This window comes from Aulostomus chinensis, chromosome 13 (genome assembly GCF_037954235.1).
Source record: "Aulostomus chinensis isolate RoL2024-O1b breed Wild chromosome 13, RoL_Achi_v1.0, whole genome shotgun sequence".
In the NCBI taxonomy this organism is placed as follows: domain Eukaryota; kingdom Metazoa; phylum Chordata; class Actinopteri; order Syngnathiformes; family Aulostomidae; genus Aulostomus; species Aulostomus chinensis.
Genome location: NC_141332.1, coordinates 8,784,200 through 8,805,690, shown reverse-complemented (window position 1 = coordinate 8,805,690; position 21,491 = coordinate 8,784,200). Strand labels below are relative to the sequence as shown.

Here is a 21,491-nt window from a genome sequence, read left to right as displayed (position 1 = left end):
AATTCAGATATTAATGGCTCTATTCTATCTCTCTTTTGGAGGCAGAGAGAAAAAGTTGTATTTTGAGTGAAGCACCCTCATCGAGCTCTCCTTTCACGTTCTCTCTACTTATCTAATGATTTTTTTTCTCATAGCCCGTTGTTGCTATCAGCTCCATTTTAGGCATGAGATTAAAGATTAATCAAGTGTTTACAAACTTGGCATGAGAGCTTCTACCGATGGAATTATAAGTGATACTGTAATAAAAATGGCAAAAATATGTACATGTGCTGTTGTCAAACGTACGCCTTTTTTCCGTGATGTATATTTGATGAATCTGTATTGAAGTGTATTGATGATATGTCAGCGGAGATTAAGATTGTTTGAAGTGTACATAGATCTCCCTGGCTGAGGCACAGCAGCTTGTATAAGTGGACGGATGCAGATATGGATATTCAATATATCTGACTTGGTCTCACACTGCGTGTGTTAAGAGGCATAACAAATGTTGGGGCTTTAATAAATTGACTGGTGTCTTGCCTTTGCTCTTTCATCAGACTATTTGAATCACTGTGCACAAACTTCTGTACACACGTACATGTTGTATATCTGCATGTACTATAACCCTGTGAATATATTCTTTCACACACACACGTGCACACACACGCACGCCCCCCCCCCCCCCACACACACACACACACACACACACACACGATTACACACAGTCATTCGCCCATATCCAGGTAGAGACAGCCCCTGGGCTGTAGACTCCAACCTCCTGGAGAGCGGGAACTCTCATTTTCTTCCTGTCTCTGGGGAAATCTGCCCTCTGATATGAATTCAGAGCTTCTTGGGCGTCGCCCCTGGATATTGTCTGAGAAGATCAAAGGCAGGGAGCCAGGAAGAGCGGCGAAACATTTTTAAAAGCGCCACATAAGAAGAATAGAGATCCATGTGCTTTGACAAATGCAGTTTTTTTCAGTTGGATTCGTATCGTTTTTGCACTAATCCACCTTCAGTCGAGCAATAAAAGAATCAGAGAGGACTGTGGTGCTTGGACCAGCTTCAGTACTGTAAATATACCCAGCTGTGTTTGTCGAGCGATGCCATTTCTGTCCGTGTTCATGTGTCCCAAGTTTATATCCTTTCAGAATTGAACTAACATTGACCTTTAGGTGTGTGGTTGCTCCATGCGCAGCCTCCTATGACTCATAGCCTTCAGCTGATGCTGGATGGGTGGATGGAGTAAGCAAGTGAGACAGACAGTGAGGAATGAGTGTCATCGGTCTCTCATGTTAAACACACTTTGGGCCATGTTGAAGCCACAGAGAGTGACAAAAACACACAACAGACTGGCAGGATGAAAACATAGGAGAATGTAAAGAAAAACTCAGGTCTGTTCTCTACCAGTACTAAGCTGTTCTTGTTTTTTGTCTACTTTTTAGTTTTATTCAACTGATTTTATTTAATCATCTTTTTAAATATGACTTTGTTTTTGTTGCCTTTTGCAAAGCACTTTGAATTACTTCTGTGTCTGAGAAATCCTATAAAAAAATGCAATAAAGCTGCCTTGCCTTGAGAATATTTTACCACTTTCATATGCAAATCCCCCTTTTTAAAGAAGGAATTTTCTCGTAATTTGCTTGACACAAACACTAGCATCGCTTTTATTCTGTCCTCTTTCATCATAGCCAAACTCCTTTTATAAAACATTTTGGAAAGTCTTACCCCACTGGTAAAATGTTTTCCTTGTTCTCCCACATTCAAAGCTGAATGTGAGATGTCTTGTGGAGATGGATTGTTTTTTGCCGTGTATGTGGGCAAATTGAGGAATTACACGGATGGTGCAGTCAGGCTGCTGTCTGGCCCCACTTTAATGCCCTTCAGAGGCCACAGCCCTAACAGCAGCAAGCGACCTCACACCTTTTGCAACACAGACGGAATAACACTCTGGCAAGCTGCACCTCTGACCCAACATATCACACTCTCAGCCGGTATTAACCCCCGGAGAGTAGCTGTTGCCTGAGGCCTTCCTTGCGGTTACCAATATTTTTTTGTTATGGAAAATACACACATATAATGCAGAGAAAAGCAAAAACAATAAGTCTGTTTTCTGCGGGTGTAACCATCCTTTGTTTCCCCCTCATCACAAGTCAATCTAGCCAGAAGAACAACACACTGCAGGAACTGTTCATAATTGCCTGCCCAGATCCACTTTTTCAAAATTGCATAATTTCATATCCCCCACCCCCCTGGTATGTCTGCTTCCTCATCTGACACCCTCCAATCCTTGCCCTCCATTATCCAAACACAATATAGATGAAATGCTACCTAGATTAATTGCCCTTCAGCTTAGTTTCCTATCATCATCTGCCATCTAACAGACTCATAATGAAAATGAACCTCATCTCTGTTTAACCAACATAGTCGTATAACTTAAGTAGGCTCTTTGTTGAGTCAAAAAAGGAATAGGTAAGCCATTGATCCTGGGTTACTGGGGCCTTTTCATTCTTCTTATATCAGTGCTGCTTGGCTGTGGTAGCTGCTCATAATGTCACCCTGGAGAGACACTTTGGACCTCTCTGATCACGACTGTGGACTGGATGAGTGCTCACTTTCATTTTCTTTGAGTGTCTTTAGGGTTCTGTGGGGTGACTTTTTTTGATTGTTAAACAGGTTATGGTGCGCTAATGTCCTTGTTTTTTTTTGTCAAGTATATTGCTCACCTCCAAGAATTTATTGTATCATATAAAATGCAAGAGGGGAATCCCGGTGCTTTGGGATTCTCTTTTCTTGCTTAATGTTTGTTTTCTAAATTAATCTTTGATGATGCTCATTTAAGAGGCCACTTTCATAAAAAAAAAATAAATACAAAAATGCAGCCACACATGCGGGATGTAACTGCAGTACATGACCGACACTGTAGGTACGTTTTACGGCAGTGGCAAAGTAGAACAGTCTGTTCCGTGTATATGTGATATCTGAATCTAGTGCTGGCCTGTATGTATCATTAAAAATGGCAGGAGAGGGGATCTCTTCTTAAATCTCCTACCTTGGGGGTCCTTTAAATTAGCTTCAGTCAGGCATACTTCAGAGTCAGAATGAATCCCATTGAGTGCAGATTTGCATAAATAGAATCAGAATAAGATACTTGATACATGAGAGAAGATGATGTGTGTGCCGTGTTAAGCTAATTAGGGAAGAATTGAAGTGTTGTCCTACATCGGCCTGCACAGTAACTGCCATTGTTTCCAGTTTCATACCATAATCTCATTTAGGGGTCACAGATATGGCAGGTAGCATGGGATGCACAATACAGACTGGCTTCCTGTCTGGAAGTTTTGATGGCAATTAGTGGACTTTACTCCCCCTACTGTATATGGTTCTATGGTTGAGCTAGTTAATATTTGATCCTAAAAACACAGAAATGCCCCACCCTGCATCTAGTTAATATCTAATCAGTTAACAGAGTTCAACAGCATTAACCAGGCATGGCTCATGCACTGAAGTACTGTAAATACAGAATCCAACCATGGATATGAAGCAATGTTTTTCCATTTCTTAAAAACTGTGCAGCACGTGGTGGACACAGCACATTAAACTGTCGGAGCACGTATTTGAGTCTGCATAATAATGGCTGGTCTTCTACTTTATGAGAATGAGGTCTGTCCAGTGCAGGACGGCCGGTTCATCAGATAGTGGTCAGATCAGCCCATAAAACTTGGCAGTGCTGATCAAATGTAATGGGAGATTCTGTTACTGCATTGCCTGTTTCTCGCCTCAGATATTTCATGAACGTAATCGGCTACTGATTAGCTGAGAGCTATATATGCTTGTTCAAAAGTTCACAATGACCCAGGTATATGCTCACTGCCATATTCTTGTTATCACTGTTGATTTTCAGGAATATGTATTGGCTTTTGGTTTTTAATTTTGCACTCTTGCAGTGATGTTTCAGTGAATGAGCTGGTTCACAGTGTAGGCTGGTTTAATTGAACAATGGGAAGGGGCTAATGTTTGAGAGCAGAATTAATTTTCTTTTCTTTCTTTAATTTTTTTTTCTTTTGTAAATTAATACATTGAAGCATGAGTGGATACATTGTCCGATGACAGATCAGCAAAGAAAAGACATGCAAACAACGCAGGAAAAAAAAAAAAAACCCGCAAAAAAGATGAGTGACTAAGTACCACATTAGGAGGTGAAAGAGCCAGAAGAGTTGACCTGATCCAAATTAGTCAGATGACCAAAAAAGAGAATTCTCATCAATGTGTCAGTGTAGACTGCAGTTGTGTTTTCCTTGGTTTCCCTGTTTTAGTCAGTTCCTGTTTATTTTGAAAATCCCTTTGTTTCCTTTACGTCCGATTTTTTTTTTGTTGTTGTTTTTTTGTGGATCAGTCCTCAGCTTCAGCTCTGCTCCTCTTGCCCATTTGGCTACTTCTTTTGTTCTCCCTCCTGTCGTGTTCACCCGTTGCGTTTGCCTGCCTCATATTCCTCATGCTTTATTTTCTCAGTTTAGTTTGTTAATTTTGTTCCTCTACTTCTTTTGTGTTTTTCAACAATGAATATCATGGTTATTAGTTCCTCTTTGCCTCTGCTACCTCTGCATTCTGACAACAGCCCTGGAGCAAATTGTGCCTTCACCAGGAATGCAACCTTCATTTAAGGTTTTGGGTATTCAAGTTCAGAACCTAAAGCAAGTGTTTTACTTTGACACAGAGAGGAAACAGGAAGACCCTTTAAACTTCTTTTCAGGAGTGAAAGTAAAAATAATAGATGAAACACTGAAAAAAATAAGTATAATAGTAAAATGGACCTACAAGCTGTGTTTTGTGCAAAGCTACCCTTTCAAGCTGCTCTTTTAATTTTATATAAATGCTCAGATGATTTAGTGAATTATTGTTTTTAAATCATAAAATTGTTATATGATATAAGCTAACAAAATTTTATGACTATGCTTTTTAGAATATTAAACGATTTACTATCAGTGTGGCTCTACTGTGCATATCACTTTTACATGTCAGCAACTTGAAATATTATGATCGAAATAACACTACTGTTGTTGTTTTAAGCCTTAAACATTGAATTGTATTTGATTTGATGAATGTCGTGCATGACATGCACCATCTAAATGATTATCTTGTCTTATTGATCCATGCGGTTCAATTGAATTTGTCCCTGAATTTGAAAAAAAATAAGGACAAATGAAGATAGTTCTGCACAAATTTATTAAAAGGAAGGAGCCTTAGATGGGAAAATACACACCTTGACCATCTGGCACGATGGTCAAGGTGTGAGGTCAAGCATTACTTCATTTTTGGACACATTTCTGGCTTGCAGTCATGAAAACTACACTAATGACTGACAAATTCAGCCAACGGTTAATTGTTGACTCAAATGTTCTTTGTTTTTGTGTGTGTGTGTGTGTGTGTGTGTGTGTGTGTGTGTGTGTGTATCTCCGATAGACACTTCCTCTTCAAACAGGGCTCTGGTTCTTCGGCACTACTGTCAGGTGCAGGCCAGGGTTACCCCCTGACCTCTGGGACAGTGTACTCCCCTCCACCCAGACCCCTCCCCCGCAGCAGTGTGACCAGACCACTGTTTACCTTCAACAAGCCTCATCGTTGCTGCAACTGGAAGTGTACAGCCCTGTCTGCGTCGCTCCTCACTCTCACCCTGGCCCTGCTTCTCACATACGTCATCGGTGAGTCGCAACCATCCATCAGACAAACTAGTTTGTCAAGTAGCAGTACAAGAAGATCATATTTTATCTAAAGAATAAACTTTTTCAAAACAGATCGCTAGAAGGCGCTGGGAAATTGGGAGGATTGTCAAGAGACTGCCTGATTAATTCAAAAAAGAATCAATAAAAAATACAGAAACAAATTCTAACACACAAACACACACAGAGACATATATATATATATATATATATATATATATATATATATATATATATATATATACACACACACACAAATGAGTTGTCCTGAACCAAAGAGTACAGGGCTGCTAATTATTCCATGCTGAACACACACACACACTTTCTTGCTCTCACACACTTAAACTATACTATTCATTTTTAAGCTATTTCATTTTTTATTATAGGCTTGCTTTAGCAAATGATATTATAGTAACTAACATTTGAAGAAGAGTAGAGAATTAAAAAAATACTATTCTCATTGTTCACCTTATCTGTTATCCGTTTTGTAGTTTGTTCAAAGGTGAGGTGGCAGGTGAATAAAAAAAACGAGTTTAAACTGATAGACATCACCCTTTGAGTGCTTACCTTGAGGTTGCCAGTTTTATTATCATACTTTTTCTGAATTTTTATGTTTAAAGTGTACATGAGGCAATGTACAAGTACATAACAGAAATCTGAACTTTGGATGTATCAAGATTCCAAAACCAGAAATATTTATTGTTCATGATGTTTCTGGCCTAGAGTGGTAACTGGTTTGTTGTTGTTAAGCTTCGTGAAGAAGTTGTGCCATTGGTGCACTGATGAAGTGTTGGAATTTCTTAGTGGCCACTGCTCTTTCAAGATGAATCAGTACAAGATGTTGTACAGCAGTAAAAGGCGCAGCAGCAATGCAACACTCCTTATATCCAGCAGATGCACAGCAGGGTCAGGCAGCGATGCAGACAACATGGTGTGTGTGGCCAACTGGTGGTGTTATTTAGGTTTTACTGCGACTTCTGCCTGCCTGCCGAGGAACTGCTAAAGTGAACGCAACGGTGTAATGATTTCAAAGTACTGCATAGAAACAATTGTCTTCTTTCTGAGGTTCATTAATGATGGTAAGCAATCTATAGTTTATAGAATATGAACATTTCGAGTCATTAATGTTTGATTAGACTGAGTAGTAATAATGTTTTTTTTTATATAATTGCTCCTAAATGTTCCCTTGATTCATCTTTAAATATCTATTACAGCAAACTCTACAGGATTCTTTGCCGACATTTTTTTTTTTTATTAATAATGTTTGTATTCTATTACTATGGGTAGCCAATAAAAAAAGTGGGATAACAAATGTGGGATGCGATTCATAATTTTCTTAATACATAAACATGACAGGGACCAACCACAGTCAAATGTGTGCCGATGTGCATTTAATATCCAGGAATTTCCCTTGTAGATTCCCTGACCACCCCTGTGAAAAATTGGTCACATTTTTAACATGATGTTGTGTCTCGCCTTAATTACATGCTTTTTTTTAATTTATTTTTTTACTCGGCTTTATTTATCTTTTTGATTTTGTGACGTTATTTCACTGTCAGACTAAATCAGTTATTGAAATATTGACTGTAACCTCAGGTTTGTCAATCTTTCTAAGGAAATTCTGCAGTTGGAAACATCATGAATGGAACAAGATCCCCAAGTCCTTGTTGGTGCTCCCCAAAGTGCAGATATCCCAACCCTCCTTCTACATAGCCAATTCATTTCCCTCCTGTGGTGGCACTCAAGGTCACTACAGAGCAAAGAGGGCTCACATTAATCACACACACACACACACACACACACACACACACACACACACACACACACACACACACACACACACTAACAGACAAGTGAGAATCCATGCAGATTAATCCCTAGGCTGAACCATGCTATTCCATTAATGTCCCAACCCCGGTAATTAGTGCATTAGTGAAGAGTGTGAGTGATGACTTGGAGACGACGTCACCTTTTAATTGGTGTCATGCTACACTCCTGCTTGTCAGTGATTGATCTCTATGTTGACATCACCATGGCAACCTCGCCAAGATGTATGGGATGTAAGTACAGATGGTATGTTAGCTTGTTAATCAAAGATATTCAAATGTGAGATGAAAGTGGTCATGGACTTAATGTCTTTGTCTCGGGGGAGAGAGGTTGAGACACCGGCCACCCGAAGATTAGGTTCTCTCATTACATAATGACTCAGTCATTTTAATTAATTAATTAACAACTACTGACAGCGTGTGTGTGTGTGTGTGTGTGTGTATGTGTATGGGGGGTGTGGGTGTGTATGGGTGTGTGTGTGGAGGGGGGGATTGCCCCCATCTGTACTGCACTTCCCCATCTTCATCAACAGTCGGGCTGTCTTGTGCTGTACTTATTGATTTGGAGACAGTCTCTCATTAAATCTTTTAACAGTTCTCAAAGCACTTTACAATCCTGCCTCATGGATTCACACACACACACACACACACTTGCGCATACACACACAAACACTGAAAGTGAGGGCTGCCAAACCAGCTCATCAGTACCAATTAGTGGTTCAGTGTCTTGCTCATGGACATGGTCGGTGGAGGAGCCAGGGATCGAACCAGTAGCCCTCCCACTTCTACAGCGATTCAATCACCTGTCACTTCCCCAAATTAAATCCATATTAATTATTTAAGATATGCTCATGCATCATCCTTTATCTGTTCGTTATTCTGCTCTAGAAATTGTTACAGTGTGAGGTGCCCAGACAGGGTAGTCTGTGGTGCTGAGTGGCAGAGGGGTGTGAACAACAACCAGAACAGCTTGGTAGCTTTAATTGATGTTGTAAAACTTTCGGGAGGAGGATTAATGGACAGACAGTCAAAACTATTGGAGGCAACTGAAACACTAGATCCTGGATCCTGAAGACTGTTCATGGCCATTGGCAAGCCGACAACATCTGTATTTTTCCAGATTTCATAGACAAAATTCAATCACATTTCTTGAGATCATGTGAAAGGGTGGAATGAAGAACGATTTGGCTTCCAGAAATTATCCTTATCATATTATGGATCAGTGGTTCAGTAGGCCTAATTTTGATACAATGGTCAATGTATCAAAAATGGGTGTAAATCTGGATAGAATTTATTTTAGCCATGTATTAATCAGGGGGTTCAATATTACATGTTGCCTATGTGTTGCCCACTCAGTTATAAAGAGTCAATGCCTTTATTTGTCTCTAAATCTGTTAAACTAAATGGGTTTTCGTTAAGAGTGTTGGTCAAATATTAAGAGCTACTCAATGGCATCATCTGCATTTCGTTGCCTGTACTGTGACATGTGCAATGACAATAAAGTTGAATCTAATCTAATCTAATCTATTCTAATCTAATCATCTCAGTCTTAAGAATGGGCACGTTCCACTATGGTTTTAATGGGCTTCATGATTAATTAAGGGAAAAAATCTTATCAGCAGATTAAAAGGTAATGACAACAGTCGGATGTTCCAGTCTTTTTTGAAAGCCTTCGCATCCACAACTTGCCTGATGTTTTATCTCACTATATACAGAAGTATATGTGAAGGCAGTGTGCATTGTCTGTCAGTGGGATATTGCAGAATTGCAACACTTTAAACAACAGAAATAGAGATTTTCCTCACAGAGGTATGATAGAAAAACAGTTTTGTCTGAATTTTCCTCTTTTCTCTTCCAAACTGCTGTGCTTGCTCAGAGGCACTGGCGGTGCAAGATGCATGCAGCAGGAAAATATAATGTAACAATTATTTGCTATATCAAATTGACATTATTGCCAGCCCTTAAACACACTGTAGAATGTATGTGACTTGTTAATTAATTTGGAGGAAAGTAACCCAGCAAATAATGGGGCAATAATATTATGTCTCAAATTAAGGTTCCTGATTAGCACAACAATAGGGCGATGCATGATTGCAGAGATAATGCTGTACCTAAATGATTGCAGCGTTTGCCCCCTGTTGTGATTCACTACCACAGTCCTCCATTCTTTCTTTACTGCCCTCTTTCCTCTCCTTCCATACCCCCTGGTGCTGCAGGGGCTGTGAATAGCATTTGTTAATTTGTTTATCTCCCAACGTACCCCTCCCTTCCTGCAGACATAACTTGTTATTAAGCACAACACGGCCATCAGATATGAGGAGCAGGCATTATGGTAGCAAACGGGGCATTTAAGGAGAGATAGAGGACAGATTAAGATTGCATCTATAATCTTGAAGAATATTGCTGCTGACAACACAAGCACTAAGCCATTTTCTATTTCAAGCCTCATTTAAGGTCCGGCTCTGTACAACCCACCCATTATTACTGGATCATCTTGTCAAAGAAAGCTAATTGGAGTACTTTTGGGTTGATTTTATTTTTTGTTTTTTTAATGAATGTCTTGGTGTTTTGTTACAATATTCAGTTGTTGTTGTCATTCCACATGCACTTTTTGAGGAGCAATCTGATTGGTCAACAAGACATTTAGAGAAATAAAATAAGAAATTAGTGTTCAAATCAGCATTCCAGTTCTCAAATGAAAAAACAAAACAAAACAAGACAAAAAAAAAAACCTCATCACTGTATTACTCTGCTTATGTTTGAATTTGATTTGGGGGTGATGAACTCTTTGACTGAATTACATCAAGACATATACAGTACACTCACACAATCAAAGAAAAAACAAATCTCTTAATGTATTTCCACCTTACCCTCATACACACAATACCAATGTCTTTTAACTGGTTAGTGACCTCACCATGAAACTATAATTGATGGATGAGCCTGTTTGTTTTTTTTCTTCAATTTTGTAGAAGGAAGATTGAAATAATTAGAAAAAAACACTGAAGTGTGGTATTTATCACCAAGTAATTCCTTGACAAACATTTGCTGAAGATAGCTAGCCGACTGCACTTGAACTAGATTATGTCTTTGTTGCTATAGTGGATGCTGCAGAATTTACCCCCCCACCCACACACCCACCCACACACACACACACCCACACACACACACAAACACACACACACACACACATACACAGAAACACAAACACTGAAACCATGAAGCTACTGTTCCCAACTTTGGTAGCGATACAACACCACACGTGTGCATGTGAATTTAGGGTTGGGTCAGACGTGATAGTTAACTGTTTCTTCCCTTGGGTGTCTGCTTGTCTGATCTCCAGTTTACATGAATGGCTGCTGCCGCGTGACTTCGAGTGCATTCCTCCAAAAGTTGACTGTTTTTAATTTGACGTGCTGCGACAAATGCAGCCTACAGTTTGGCCTACTTCCTGGTGGAGCTACATAGGAGCCCTCTGAATAACTGAATGTTTTCCAGGTATTTTAGCAAAACCCATGTACTCCCAGCGAAACAAACATAAAACTTTCTTTTGATTGTAAAATGTATTGCTCCATAAAATGAAGACATTGGATCATATCTTTACTTACCTTATAATGGCAGTTTTACAAAGGAGAGTTTGATTTAAAATCAGCATTGTTAATTCAGTGATCCAGAAATGAGGTGTGTGTTGCAGGTTTTATTGAGGTAGAGGGTAAAGTGCATCATTTTGAGGAATAATGCTTAAATCCAATATGAGGAAAGGGAAGGATATGTCAGTCATGAATGATAATCATCTCTATGAAAACAACGAGAAGCTTCTGATGTATGTGGAATGAACAACCCTGCAGTCAAATAGTCACCTCCAAATCACATTTCAGTCTATCCTTTTCTCTCTCTCTCTCTCTCTTGATTGTTCTTTATTGCTCTGTGGTGATGATGCTTCAGGGTACCTGTTGGTTCCATAAGGAGCCTCATTAAAGGCATTAGGTTCATTAAATTGACACATTTCCCTGTAATAGATCTAATTTCACAGTGGAAGGATGTTTGTATCCTAAAAGGTAACCATTATCTACAGGGTCAAACTCAGTTCAGTCCCCAACTCAGTTGTGTAAATGTTAAAAAAATAAATAAAAAAAAATCAATGTTTGCGTTTATTATGATAGAACTAATTTTTCTTACTATGACATTTTTTATATCCTTTTACTTTATTACTTTATTAAAGATTTACTTGATGACCCCATGACGATACAGTAACAACCCTTTCACACTGAAACACGCGTCAAAGTGGGTTTTTGTACCCGCGTTTGCTCGGCATCAGGGCGCATTCAATCTTCCAGGAGATGTGGGTCCGAGCTCCCCCCGTGAGGCCTGCGTGCCTGTGTTTTTCTCTCTCGTATGTCATCACCCTGACAACAGGGTGCGTGGTAAACTAACGACAGCATGGATGTCATTGAGTCGAACGTTCCCGCAAAATGCTGGTGATGTTCCCATAAATGACCGTGTTCCGTACGGTTCCAGAAATCTGCTGCCGCATCTCTTCTTCACCGCGGATGATGAGCAGCTCGCGGACTTCACGATCTTGCCAGTACGGTGCCATAATCGATAAAAAGTTGTGAAGAACGCTCACAGCAAGAAGGTTCTGGGTTTGAGTCCCGGCTCCATCACGGGATCTTTCTGTGTGAGTCTCCATGTTCTCCCTGTTCCTGTGTGGGTTCTCTCTGGTACTCCAGCTTCCTCCCACAGTCCAAAGACATCAAGAGGGGACGAGGCTGATTGATACTCTAAATTGACTGTCGGTGTGACTGTGAGTGTGAATGGTTGTCTGTCTCTATGTGTTGGCCCTGAGATGGACTGGTGACCTGTCCAGGGTGAACCCCACCTCCGCTGGGATAGGCTCCAGCCGCCCCGCGACCCTTAATAGGAAAAAGTGGAAGACAATGGATGGAGGAATGGATGGATCATACACATGTAAATTGTTTGAAAAAAAGGAGTGAAATAGAGTCTCAGGGACATCAACAGGAAGACTGATCTAATGGCAGAGGCCAAAACTTTATTGAGAGATGAGTGAGCAGCTCTCACAGCCCAGCCCAGCCCAGCCCAATTTTATTGTTTTATTTATTTTTTTCTGGAGCTTCCACAATGACAGCCTGACAGGCGGCACAGTGACAAAATCAGAATGTGACAGGAAGATCGCGGGAAACTTGAGACAACACAGGTTGCCTTTTTCACACTGCAGACAAGCCAAGCAGAGGCGAGGCGAGCCGCTAAACACCCGGGTCGCTTGGAGGGTTGGTGGAGGCAGGTCGAAATACTTTCAGAGTTCCCAAACACCCATGTTCATCCACATTTTTGGTGCAGTGTGAAAGGGGCTTTAGTTGGCTTGGTTGAGTTAGACTATGAGTCAATTTAAAAAACAAGCACTGATAATTATTTCCTTCTATATTTTGTGGCTTTGCTGTGGCTCTGTTTGTGTCAAACACAAATCACAGGTAAATATGACAGAATACATTTACAGCAGGAGCAAATAGTAATATCCTGAAAGCACTCGAGTAAATGCTGACCTTTCAAAAACATTAATTTTTGTTCACACAAATTAACCTAAATTGCACCAGTATATTTATTTCATTTAACTGTTTGCTTGGCTGTAAATCAGTGCCAAGCAAAACATAGTGGAATAAACTTGGACTGATAGCTGGTGGACCAACAGAAGTCAAAGCCAAAATATGTAAGGTAAAATGTATTGAAACTATTTTTTTTTGTTGTTTTTCGTCTTTTAATGAAGTAGTCAACAATGTTCGGCCCACCAATTCTTAAGAATCTAAATTGATGCTTTTAAACTTTTTTATCCACTCAACAGTGGAAAACCTAAAATGTACCCAGATAATTACACAGGAGAACAAAGATCAGACACAGTTGGAAGCTCAACCACCAGGTTTGTTTTCTGTGTTTTGCATTGTGTTTACTGTAGTGCGACTAATCATTGAGTCATTGTGCATAACGATATGTGTGTGGCCTGCCATCAAGCTCAGTAGTGTGGTTTCTGCAAGTGAAAATTCCAGTTAAGCTAGATTTCAATTAAACTTAGCTAGCAAGAACAAAAATATAATTTGGTCAAGAAATGCTATTATAAACTACTAATTTACTACTATTTGGGGTTTTTTTGGTTTTGGTTTTGTTTTTTTTTGTTACTGTGGGGGAAGTAGTTCCTCCTGATTTCATATGCACAGTTTTGTAGGTTATATTTTATGTTCTCACTTTATTTGAAGGTGTAAAACTCATCAATCGATTAACTCAGTGGGGAATTTACTTCCATAATGGCAGCTGAACCAAAACTGGGCAGTCACCTTTTAGTTCTTTTGTGATGAGTCAGTTAATCATAGTTGACACAAAATAGACCAATTCCATATAATGTGTTATATGTACAAAATGTAATTGATACTCAGCTTTCAGGACCTTTAATGTGACTTTGTTGTGTATTGTGCAAATGAAAACAATATCTGTGCTTCGACTGTTGGCTGCAAGCAATGTAAAAATGTCTCTGCATGTCACAGGGGGCAATTTTGTACATTATAAACATTCAGATCAATAATTCAGGGAATTTCAAAAACAGATGTATTGGTTATGGAACACTAGCGAGTTTCTGATACATTTCTTCCCTTCTCCTGATTATCCATTCCCAGTGTTTGTTTGTTTTTTTAATAACTTTCTTTCTGTTGATTTGGATGCAAGACTAGCCTGCCTCCAGAATACAGTTTGTCATGGATTAAGGTTTGTTTTTTTTATTCTATGTTGGTGGCCTCCATTACAAAGATTAAAATTGCGCAACTGGAGGCACACATTTACCTACCCTATATACAATATGGTACCATGTATCATGCAGTATTAATCCCACTGAAACTCGGATGATACAGAGAAATGAGCATCATCTTAAAACAGCAGCAGAGAGAAATGAAACAACTGTGAAACTAAAAGTGGAGTCACAGCAAACCGTTTAATAAAAAGGCTTCTGACTTGGTGGGATTGAAAATGTGCGACAGCAAATAGGGCAGATGTGACACTCTTTGAGCTGCTGCATCTGTCTCCTTCTGACAGAGGCAGAAGATGATGGCATAACCATGTTTGATACAGCCTGCTGTCATTGTTGCTGATTTGTGCCAAACATATCAGGGAAAAAGTGCATTGATTGGCGGTGACACATTGAGCGTCACCCATGTTGTGACGGTGCAAAAGATACATGAGTAGGTGAGATATTGTGATAATATTTTGAGAACAAAGGCATGTATTAAAGGTTAGTTTTAAAGCTGAATTTTGCCTCAGCTACCAGCAGTATTTTCTTTTCCTTTTTTACAACAGGAGTAGGGTTAAAGAACCATAACCCTGATTATATATATATAAAATTAACAGGGTTATGGTTGTGAGTGTGAATGGTTTTCTGTCTATATCTGTTGGCCCTGCGATGGACTGGCGACCTATCCATGGTGAACCCCGCCTCTCGCCCAAAAGCTGCTGGGATAAGCGGTAGAAATGTATGTATGGATGGAGTGTCAATTTGTAGACAGTGATTGATTGATAGATCTGATTGACCTGCTGCTGGTATTGAACTTTGTTATGTCGCTTGAGTTTACAAGTGACTCCCAAATTATCAACATTTTTTCAGTCTGTAATTTGTATTCTGTAATGAATCAGTGTAATGAATAAGCTATAAGTACCTAAAATGAAAGCAGAAAAAAAATGGCCTTGCGTCTGCCTCCCTGGCACCCTTGATAAATGGTGGAGTCTGCTTGTGTGCCCTAAGTTTTCAGACCTTGAGGTGCTTTACAGAGCTAAATATTTTCTTCTCTCTCTCAGAGCTCTTCTCATCCTGTTTCTCCTGCTGCTGCGGCTTTTAAAGCCGATGTGATTGGTCTTTGCTGAAATCTACCCACCTGCTGATCTGGATTCTTTCTACTAATAATGTACTCAGTCTCTCCTCCATGTGCTGAGATGCTCCTGCTCTGTGCTCATGCATGCGGTCCTCACAATTGCAAAAATTTGCTCCTAATGTCCATGTGCATTACGTCCTAGTGATTCTGTTTCTGCTTGTGTGTATGCATGCTATAAGAGGGAAGAATATAGCCACTCGAGTTTCGAGATTCTATAGAAATCTTTAAAGATCTGGATTGCATCAGTTATTGCAGGCTACTGTTTTTCACGAGAGCAGTTTTATAATGAAATGAAATTATAATAAGTAGAATGACTGACAGGACTCAAAAGCATGATTTTGATCAAATACAGGGTGGTACACAGGAATATCAGACAACAGTGGTAACAGGGAGCAGACAAATCGAGGCAAACCCAAGAGACAAGAGAGGGTACACCAATAACATGGGGTTGAGCCACATCAGGGGTAGGGCAGGTGAACTTGAAGGTCAGGGATGGATCTGGGAGACTGAGTGCTACATGACAGAAATGCACAAGTAACTAGTCAATGTAGCAGCTTTGAGTGAGAGACACTGGAATTGCAGTGTGCAGTTCCTTTCTGAGTACTGCCAGTCAGTTGACTGAATTTGACCCTCACCTTGTGTAGAACTAGGTACACACTGCAGGGTAATCGGGACATTTGGGTTCTAATTTGCTCTACCTGATGATCTAGGGATGTTCTCATGTAGCGATCAGCTATCTCTGCCACGGGGGATAACTTGCATTTATCTCCACCCACAAACTCCACTCATTGCCATTCCTCTGCAAATGTCCCTCCTTTAAATGGTGACAAGCATCCCAGATGGTGGCAGTGCACCTAAGGAAGCATTGAGACCACTGTGGAGCAGCATGCATTTTGATTTTTGGTATCATCATTAATTTCCAGGAAAAAAAGTCAGCGTTTCTTGTCTTGTGAGACTGCCTTGCTAGAACCTCAGGCCATCCAGTTCCAGGAGAACTGAGCAGCAGATCATATTCACAACTTATCCTTGCTGTAGCCCCTGGCCCCTGGAGGCTTTTACCCTCTGCTTGATGGACAGTGACAGACGGACTTGAATTTACTCGACCAGACGCGGTGAGATACTCTGGTGAATCCATGAATTTTTGCTTTTTCCTTTTCGCCTTTTTTTTGTTGTTGTTGAATGAACTGAAATGCTGCATATTTGAAATGCCACATTTTGTTTTCAAGAACTGCACTGATGAGCTGAGCCCAGAGTTCATTTTGAGCTGGAGATTACTTTAGCAGGGATGTAAATTACGGACTGGATTTTTAAATTGCTGGAAGAGACTGATTACATTGTTACTTTGTGTGTCCTGTTTTGCCTTGATTGATTTGTGTTTAACTGCAATACATTTAATTTGAACTTGAAAGCTATTTGTGTTGGTAGTGCATTGTCTGTGGGCTTTATTGCTTGGTTGTGCATTCACCTAGATTTATGAGAAAAATTGTTTTATCACATACATTTATTATGAAATTTACTGCATGGGCATCTGACAAACTTGTAACAAACAAAAGAAATACTGATTCACCCTGAGGACATATTGTTTGGCAGTTGAGCAAACTGGCACCCCGCTAATTATAGTCAGACCATTACACTCACTTTCAGGATGACTTGAACAGATCTCCTCAAATTAACCTGCCATTTGAGGAGGTTTGCGAACATAATCTTAATGTTGCCATCTGGATTGGAGGCTCTTGAAAACCTGTAGCATGAGACACATAGCCATGGAATATTGAGCAGACAGCCAATGATAGCAAGCCGACCAGGAATCATCACCGACAGAGTAGCAGCTACCCATTTGAGGCAATAACACTTTATTTCCAACTCACCTTCAGTTTGCACTGTAAAATATATAAGCCAACCTCAATCCTTCCTCTCAGCCATGACATCATCCACATCGTTTCCTCTTTTCAAGAAAAACATGGCACGCTAAAATGAAGCCAGTTTACAACTGCCTGCCTTCATGTTTGTTGTTATCAGATGTCATGTTTGATCAGGTGAGCGCCTATGTGTCATTTGAATAACCCCTCTGAAAACAAATAGGGTTAATTCCAAGCATGTGGTGCTGCATCTTGATTGAATTATCTAGCTCAGGGAAGCCAAGGTGGGGCCAGCAGGCCAATCAGTTTGGCCTACCGCGTATAAAATAATAAGAATAATAATGAGAGCACTGATAATACAAAAATGACCAAAAAAAACATGTTTACAAATATACTGTAAATCACTGTTAATACAGTTTCTGACCCCTAATTGTTTTTTTTTCACAATTTGTTCAGGATGTCAATCTTTTTTTTCTTTTTTTTTTCATTTGGCCCTTAGCATTCCATTGGACTTAAGTTTTGGCCCTTTAACTGAAAAATTTGAGCAACCCCTGTCCAGTAAGTGTGTTACAATTAAATGTTGAAAAGTTGTTTAAATCTGTTGTTATATGTGAGGTCTCCCATGTTTCTTAATTCGCTTCATAGTATCCTCTGGTGTGCACTGTGCAGATATAAGCTGAGAAAGGGGACGATGACTCACATTAGTCTCTGTTTGTTGGTGGTCCTGAACTTCCCCTCACAACTCACACAGTCAGCCTGACAGGTGACAAACGAATAAATGAATGGAGAAACACAATGAATCCAGATGCTTCCACACAGGTGTATTGCACAGTTTCGAGTCATGATCTGTGGCAGGTATAGAAATGCAGGGCAGATTTCAGATCAAGATGGTTAGATGAGTTGTAAGTGACTTTGACGAAGGGTTTGTAGTTGAGGAGCAGATGGCAGGAGGTTCAGTCACAACTGAAAATATAAATATATATATATATATATATATATATATATATATATATATATATATATATATATAAAAGCTTAATCTACCAAATGCATTATCTGCACGACTCACAAATCTCCAATTATTCTCAATTCTTAATTTATCGTATTGAAATTAAAAAAAAAGAAAAATATCGACTGTACCTATGTCTTTTTCTTTACGTTTCCTTTTAAAAACATCCCAAATCTTGATCTCAAGCCCGCTACTCCTCACTGTCTCCTGCTAGGGCCCCTCTGTTAATTTATGATTTGAAAAGGGCACACGCCCCGAGCTATCTGTCACGCTCATAAACTAACTAACTCAAAAGCTCACATTTAATGATCATAATGCTCGTGCATTAATGTGATATGAAAGAAAGAACTGCAGAGCACCTCTTCCTCAGGTGACTGAGAATGTCAATGCAGACTGTGTTAGCAACATATTTTATTATAGCAGGGTCGCAGTGCATAAAGCCCTCATTACAAAGATGATGGCTTGACTACAGAGATGTGGAGGAAGGGTCAAACGAGTCACCCTTTAGCATATCCTGAGCGCATGTTTGGTGTTTTTCAAGGAGGGATACCAACCTGAAATCTTCACTCCTAAAGGGAGGGATCAGCTGGCTCTGTTGTGCGGTTGAGGCCATGTTACTGTCATGGTTTGGATCCACTTGTCCTGTTATACCTAAAATTCTGAAGGGCATCTTGTAAAGTCAGCTGGGCAGGGCTTTGATTTTTTTTTTTTTTTTTTTTTTTTTTACTTCCTCCACTGGCTCTGCTTTTGCTCTGAGGCAGTGTAATGACAAGTCACGATTACTACTCATTAGTTTGACTATAAAATGATAGATTATCCACATTAGCATGTTAAGGAAAACTGATGAACACATGATATGGGTTGAATAAACACACTGGTAGAATTTTAACAATATCAGTCTTCATTGGTTGATTGTTGTTTGATTGTCAGGCAGCTGCCGTGGCTCTTGCATTTCACAGGGAGGACCACCTGTTGTTCACCTGTGAATGAGTTGATGATGCACATTCAAAAAATAATGCAAATGGGGCAAAGAGTGTCTTAATGGTAAAACCTATTCAGTACAATTTTAACACCTGAATTGAGTTCCTTTGAGGACCAGTGTGTGTCCACCTACTTCCAGGGTGTTCAGGCAAAAGAGTTCCCGAGGGTCTCGCATACTTACTAATTGTTCTGGAGGGGTAAGAAGTGGAAAGTGGATAGACAGACATTTGCTGGTTTCAAGTAAATGTATTATGTAATTTTTCCCCCCATTTTTGTTATTTATGAGGTTTTTGGGTGTATATATACCAATTAAGACTATGTGTGTATATATGTAGTTGTGATTTTTCCATCCATCCATCGTCTTCCGCTTATTCCTATTATTAAGAGTCGGGGGGGGGGGCTGGAGCCTATCACAGCGTCAACGGGCGAGAGGCGGGGTTCACCCTGGACAGGTCACCAGTCCATCTCAGGACCAACACATAGAGACAGACAACCATTCACACTCACAGTCACACCTACAGTCAATTTAGAGTAGCAATCAGCCTCGTCCTCTCTTCATGTCTTTGGACTGTGGAGGAAGCTGGAGTACCAGAGAGAACCCACACAGGAACAGGGAGAACATGGAGACTCCACACAGAAAGATCCCGTGATGGAGCCGGGACTCAAACCCGGTACCTTCTTGCTGTGAGGCGACAGTGTGAACCACTGCACCACCGTGCAGCCAGTTGTGATTTTTATGAAAAATAAACTAGGTAGATTGGATGACCTCATATAAGGCAGTCAGCCTGTGAAGGTGAAATTGGTGTTGGACAAAAGTTGGTGCAATGCAGGAATAGAAAAAGCTTCATGGCAAAGGACACATTGGACTTTTTGTCCTCATTTGCCTCCTTGACTGATTGGGCCTGCTTACAGGTGGGCAGGGCAAACTGGACTTTCTGTCATTCTCTTTGCCTGGAGAAGGAAACGGAAGTAGACCAGCCATCATGTGGCTTTTTTGAGAATGTGGTCAGTGTAGCTACTCCATTTGATTGTATTGATTATTGATTGCAACAACCACTGCTACACTCATGTTACATTCTGGCCATGGAGGGAGGCGCCACTGCAAACAAATACAAAGTTATATTCTTTATATTCTATATGAATCTCGTTACCTCCTTGATGGATGTAATAATAAATAGATTAATATGAGTATGGTTGATCCAGCCATTTGTGTGATTATATTTGTCCTTTTTGCTTCTGGATTGGTTGGATAGCTATTGTGGTTTTTTTTGGGTCTTTAATTCTTAGCATTCTAATTCAAGATATCTTAAGAATTTTCTGTTAAAACGGTAGTCGCAATGAGCCAGGGCTTCAGTCTACAACCAAGTGAAAGGACCACATAATCTAAACTAAAACTAAATCTGTGGCTCTGACATATCCACAGCATTACAGTGCTGGGTAGTGGTTCCTGTCCATGGTCCTGAGGTAGTTGACTGACTTTATTCCATCTCTTTCCTGCCATTCAGTCATTATGATCAAAGTGACAAGTAGGATCAGAGAGAGGGTTAGTGAGAAAATCTTGATTATTCCCTCGATGTCACTGCTGCCGGGCTAGGGCACTTAACTGAGCTCATTCATTAGATTGTTACAATATTATAATAACTGTATATATGAGTGTGAATGTGCTAGCATGCCTCTCTTTACAAATCTGAAGGCAGCAGGTCAGCTAGGTCTGTTGATGAGGCTGTTTCATCTTGGTTCTGTTGCGATCTGCTTCATTGTGCCGTTCTGTCAAGGAGAGCAACTGGCATTCAACTATCTCCTCAGCACTGCTGAGTTGGTAAGACAACCAGAACTCTTTATATTAGAGATATACACTGAATCAGCACTGTTCGCTTGGCCACAGAAATGCTGTCACACACAATGACTCCATCACAGTACAGCAATGTTCTGCTCTGTACATCACACTTTATTCTCTGTCCCAACAGATTATTTTGAGATAATTTTAGCACAAACCTAAATTGGGCTCTCACCTTTGAGAGATTGTGTGTCTGCATTTGTTCTGACAGCAGGCAAGTCTACGATTTTTAATACTTGATAGAATGTGTTGGTGTAGTTTAGATAATTTTGATTGTGTGTTTTATATTATTTTTCCCTACCAATTTAGAAAAACTGTTATATAATATAGCATAATAAATCGTCATTTGTATTTCAAT

The 21,491-nt window shown here is 39.9% G+C and overlaps 1 protein-coding gene across 2 annotated transcripts in view; it reads left to right on the top strand.

The window, feature by feature from the left end:
* Positions 1-21,491, top strand: part of tenm1 (teneurin transmembrane protein 1) — a 202,405-nt gene that overhangs the window by 69,114 nt on the left and 111,800 nt on the right. For both annotated transcript variants that reach the window (XM_086223045.1, XM_086223046.1), the window contains exon 5: positions 5,443-5,681. In XM_086223045.1, coding sequence (XP_086079171.1) covers positions 5,443-5,681 — 239 coding nt within the window. The remainder of the gene's footprint in view (positions 1-5,442; positions 5,682-21,491) is intronic.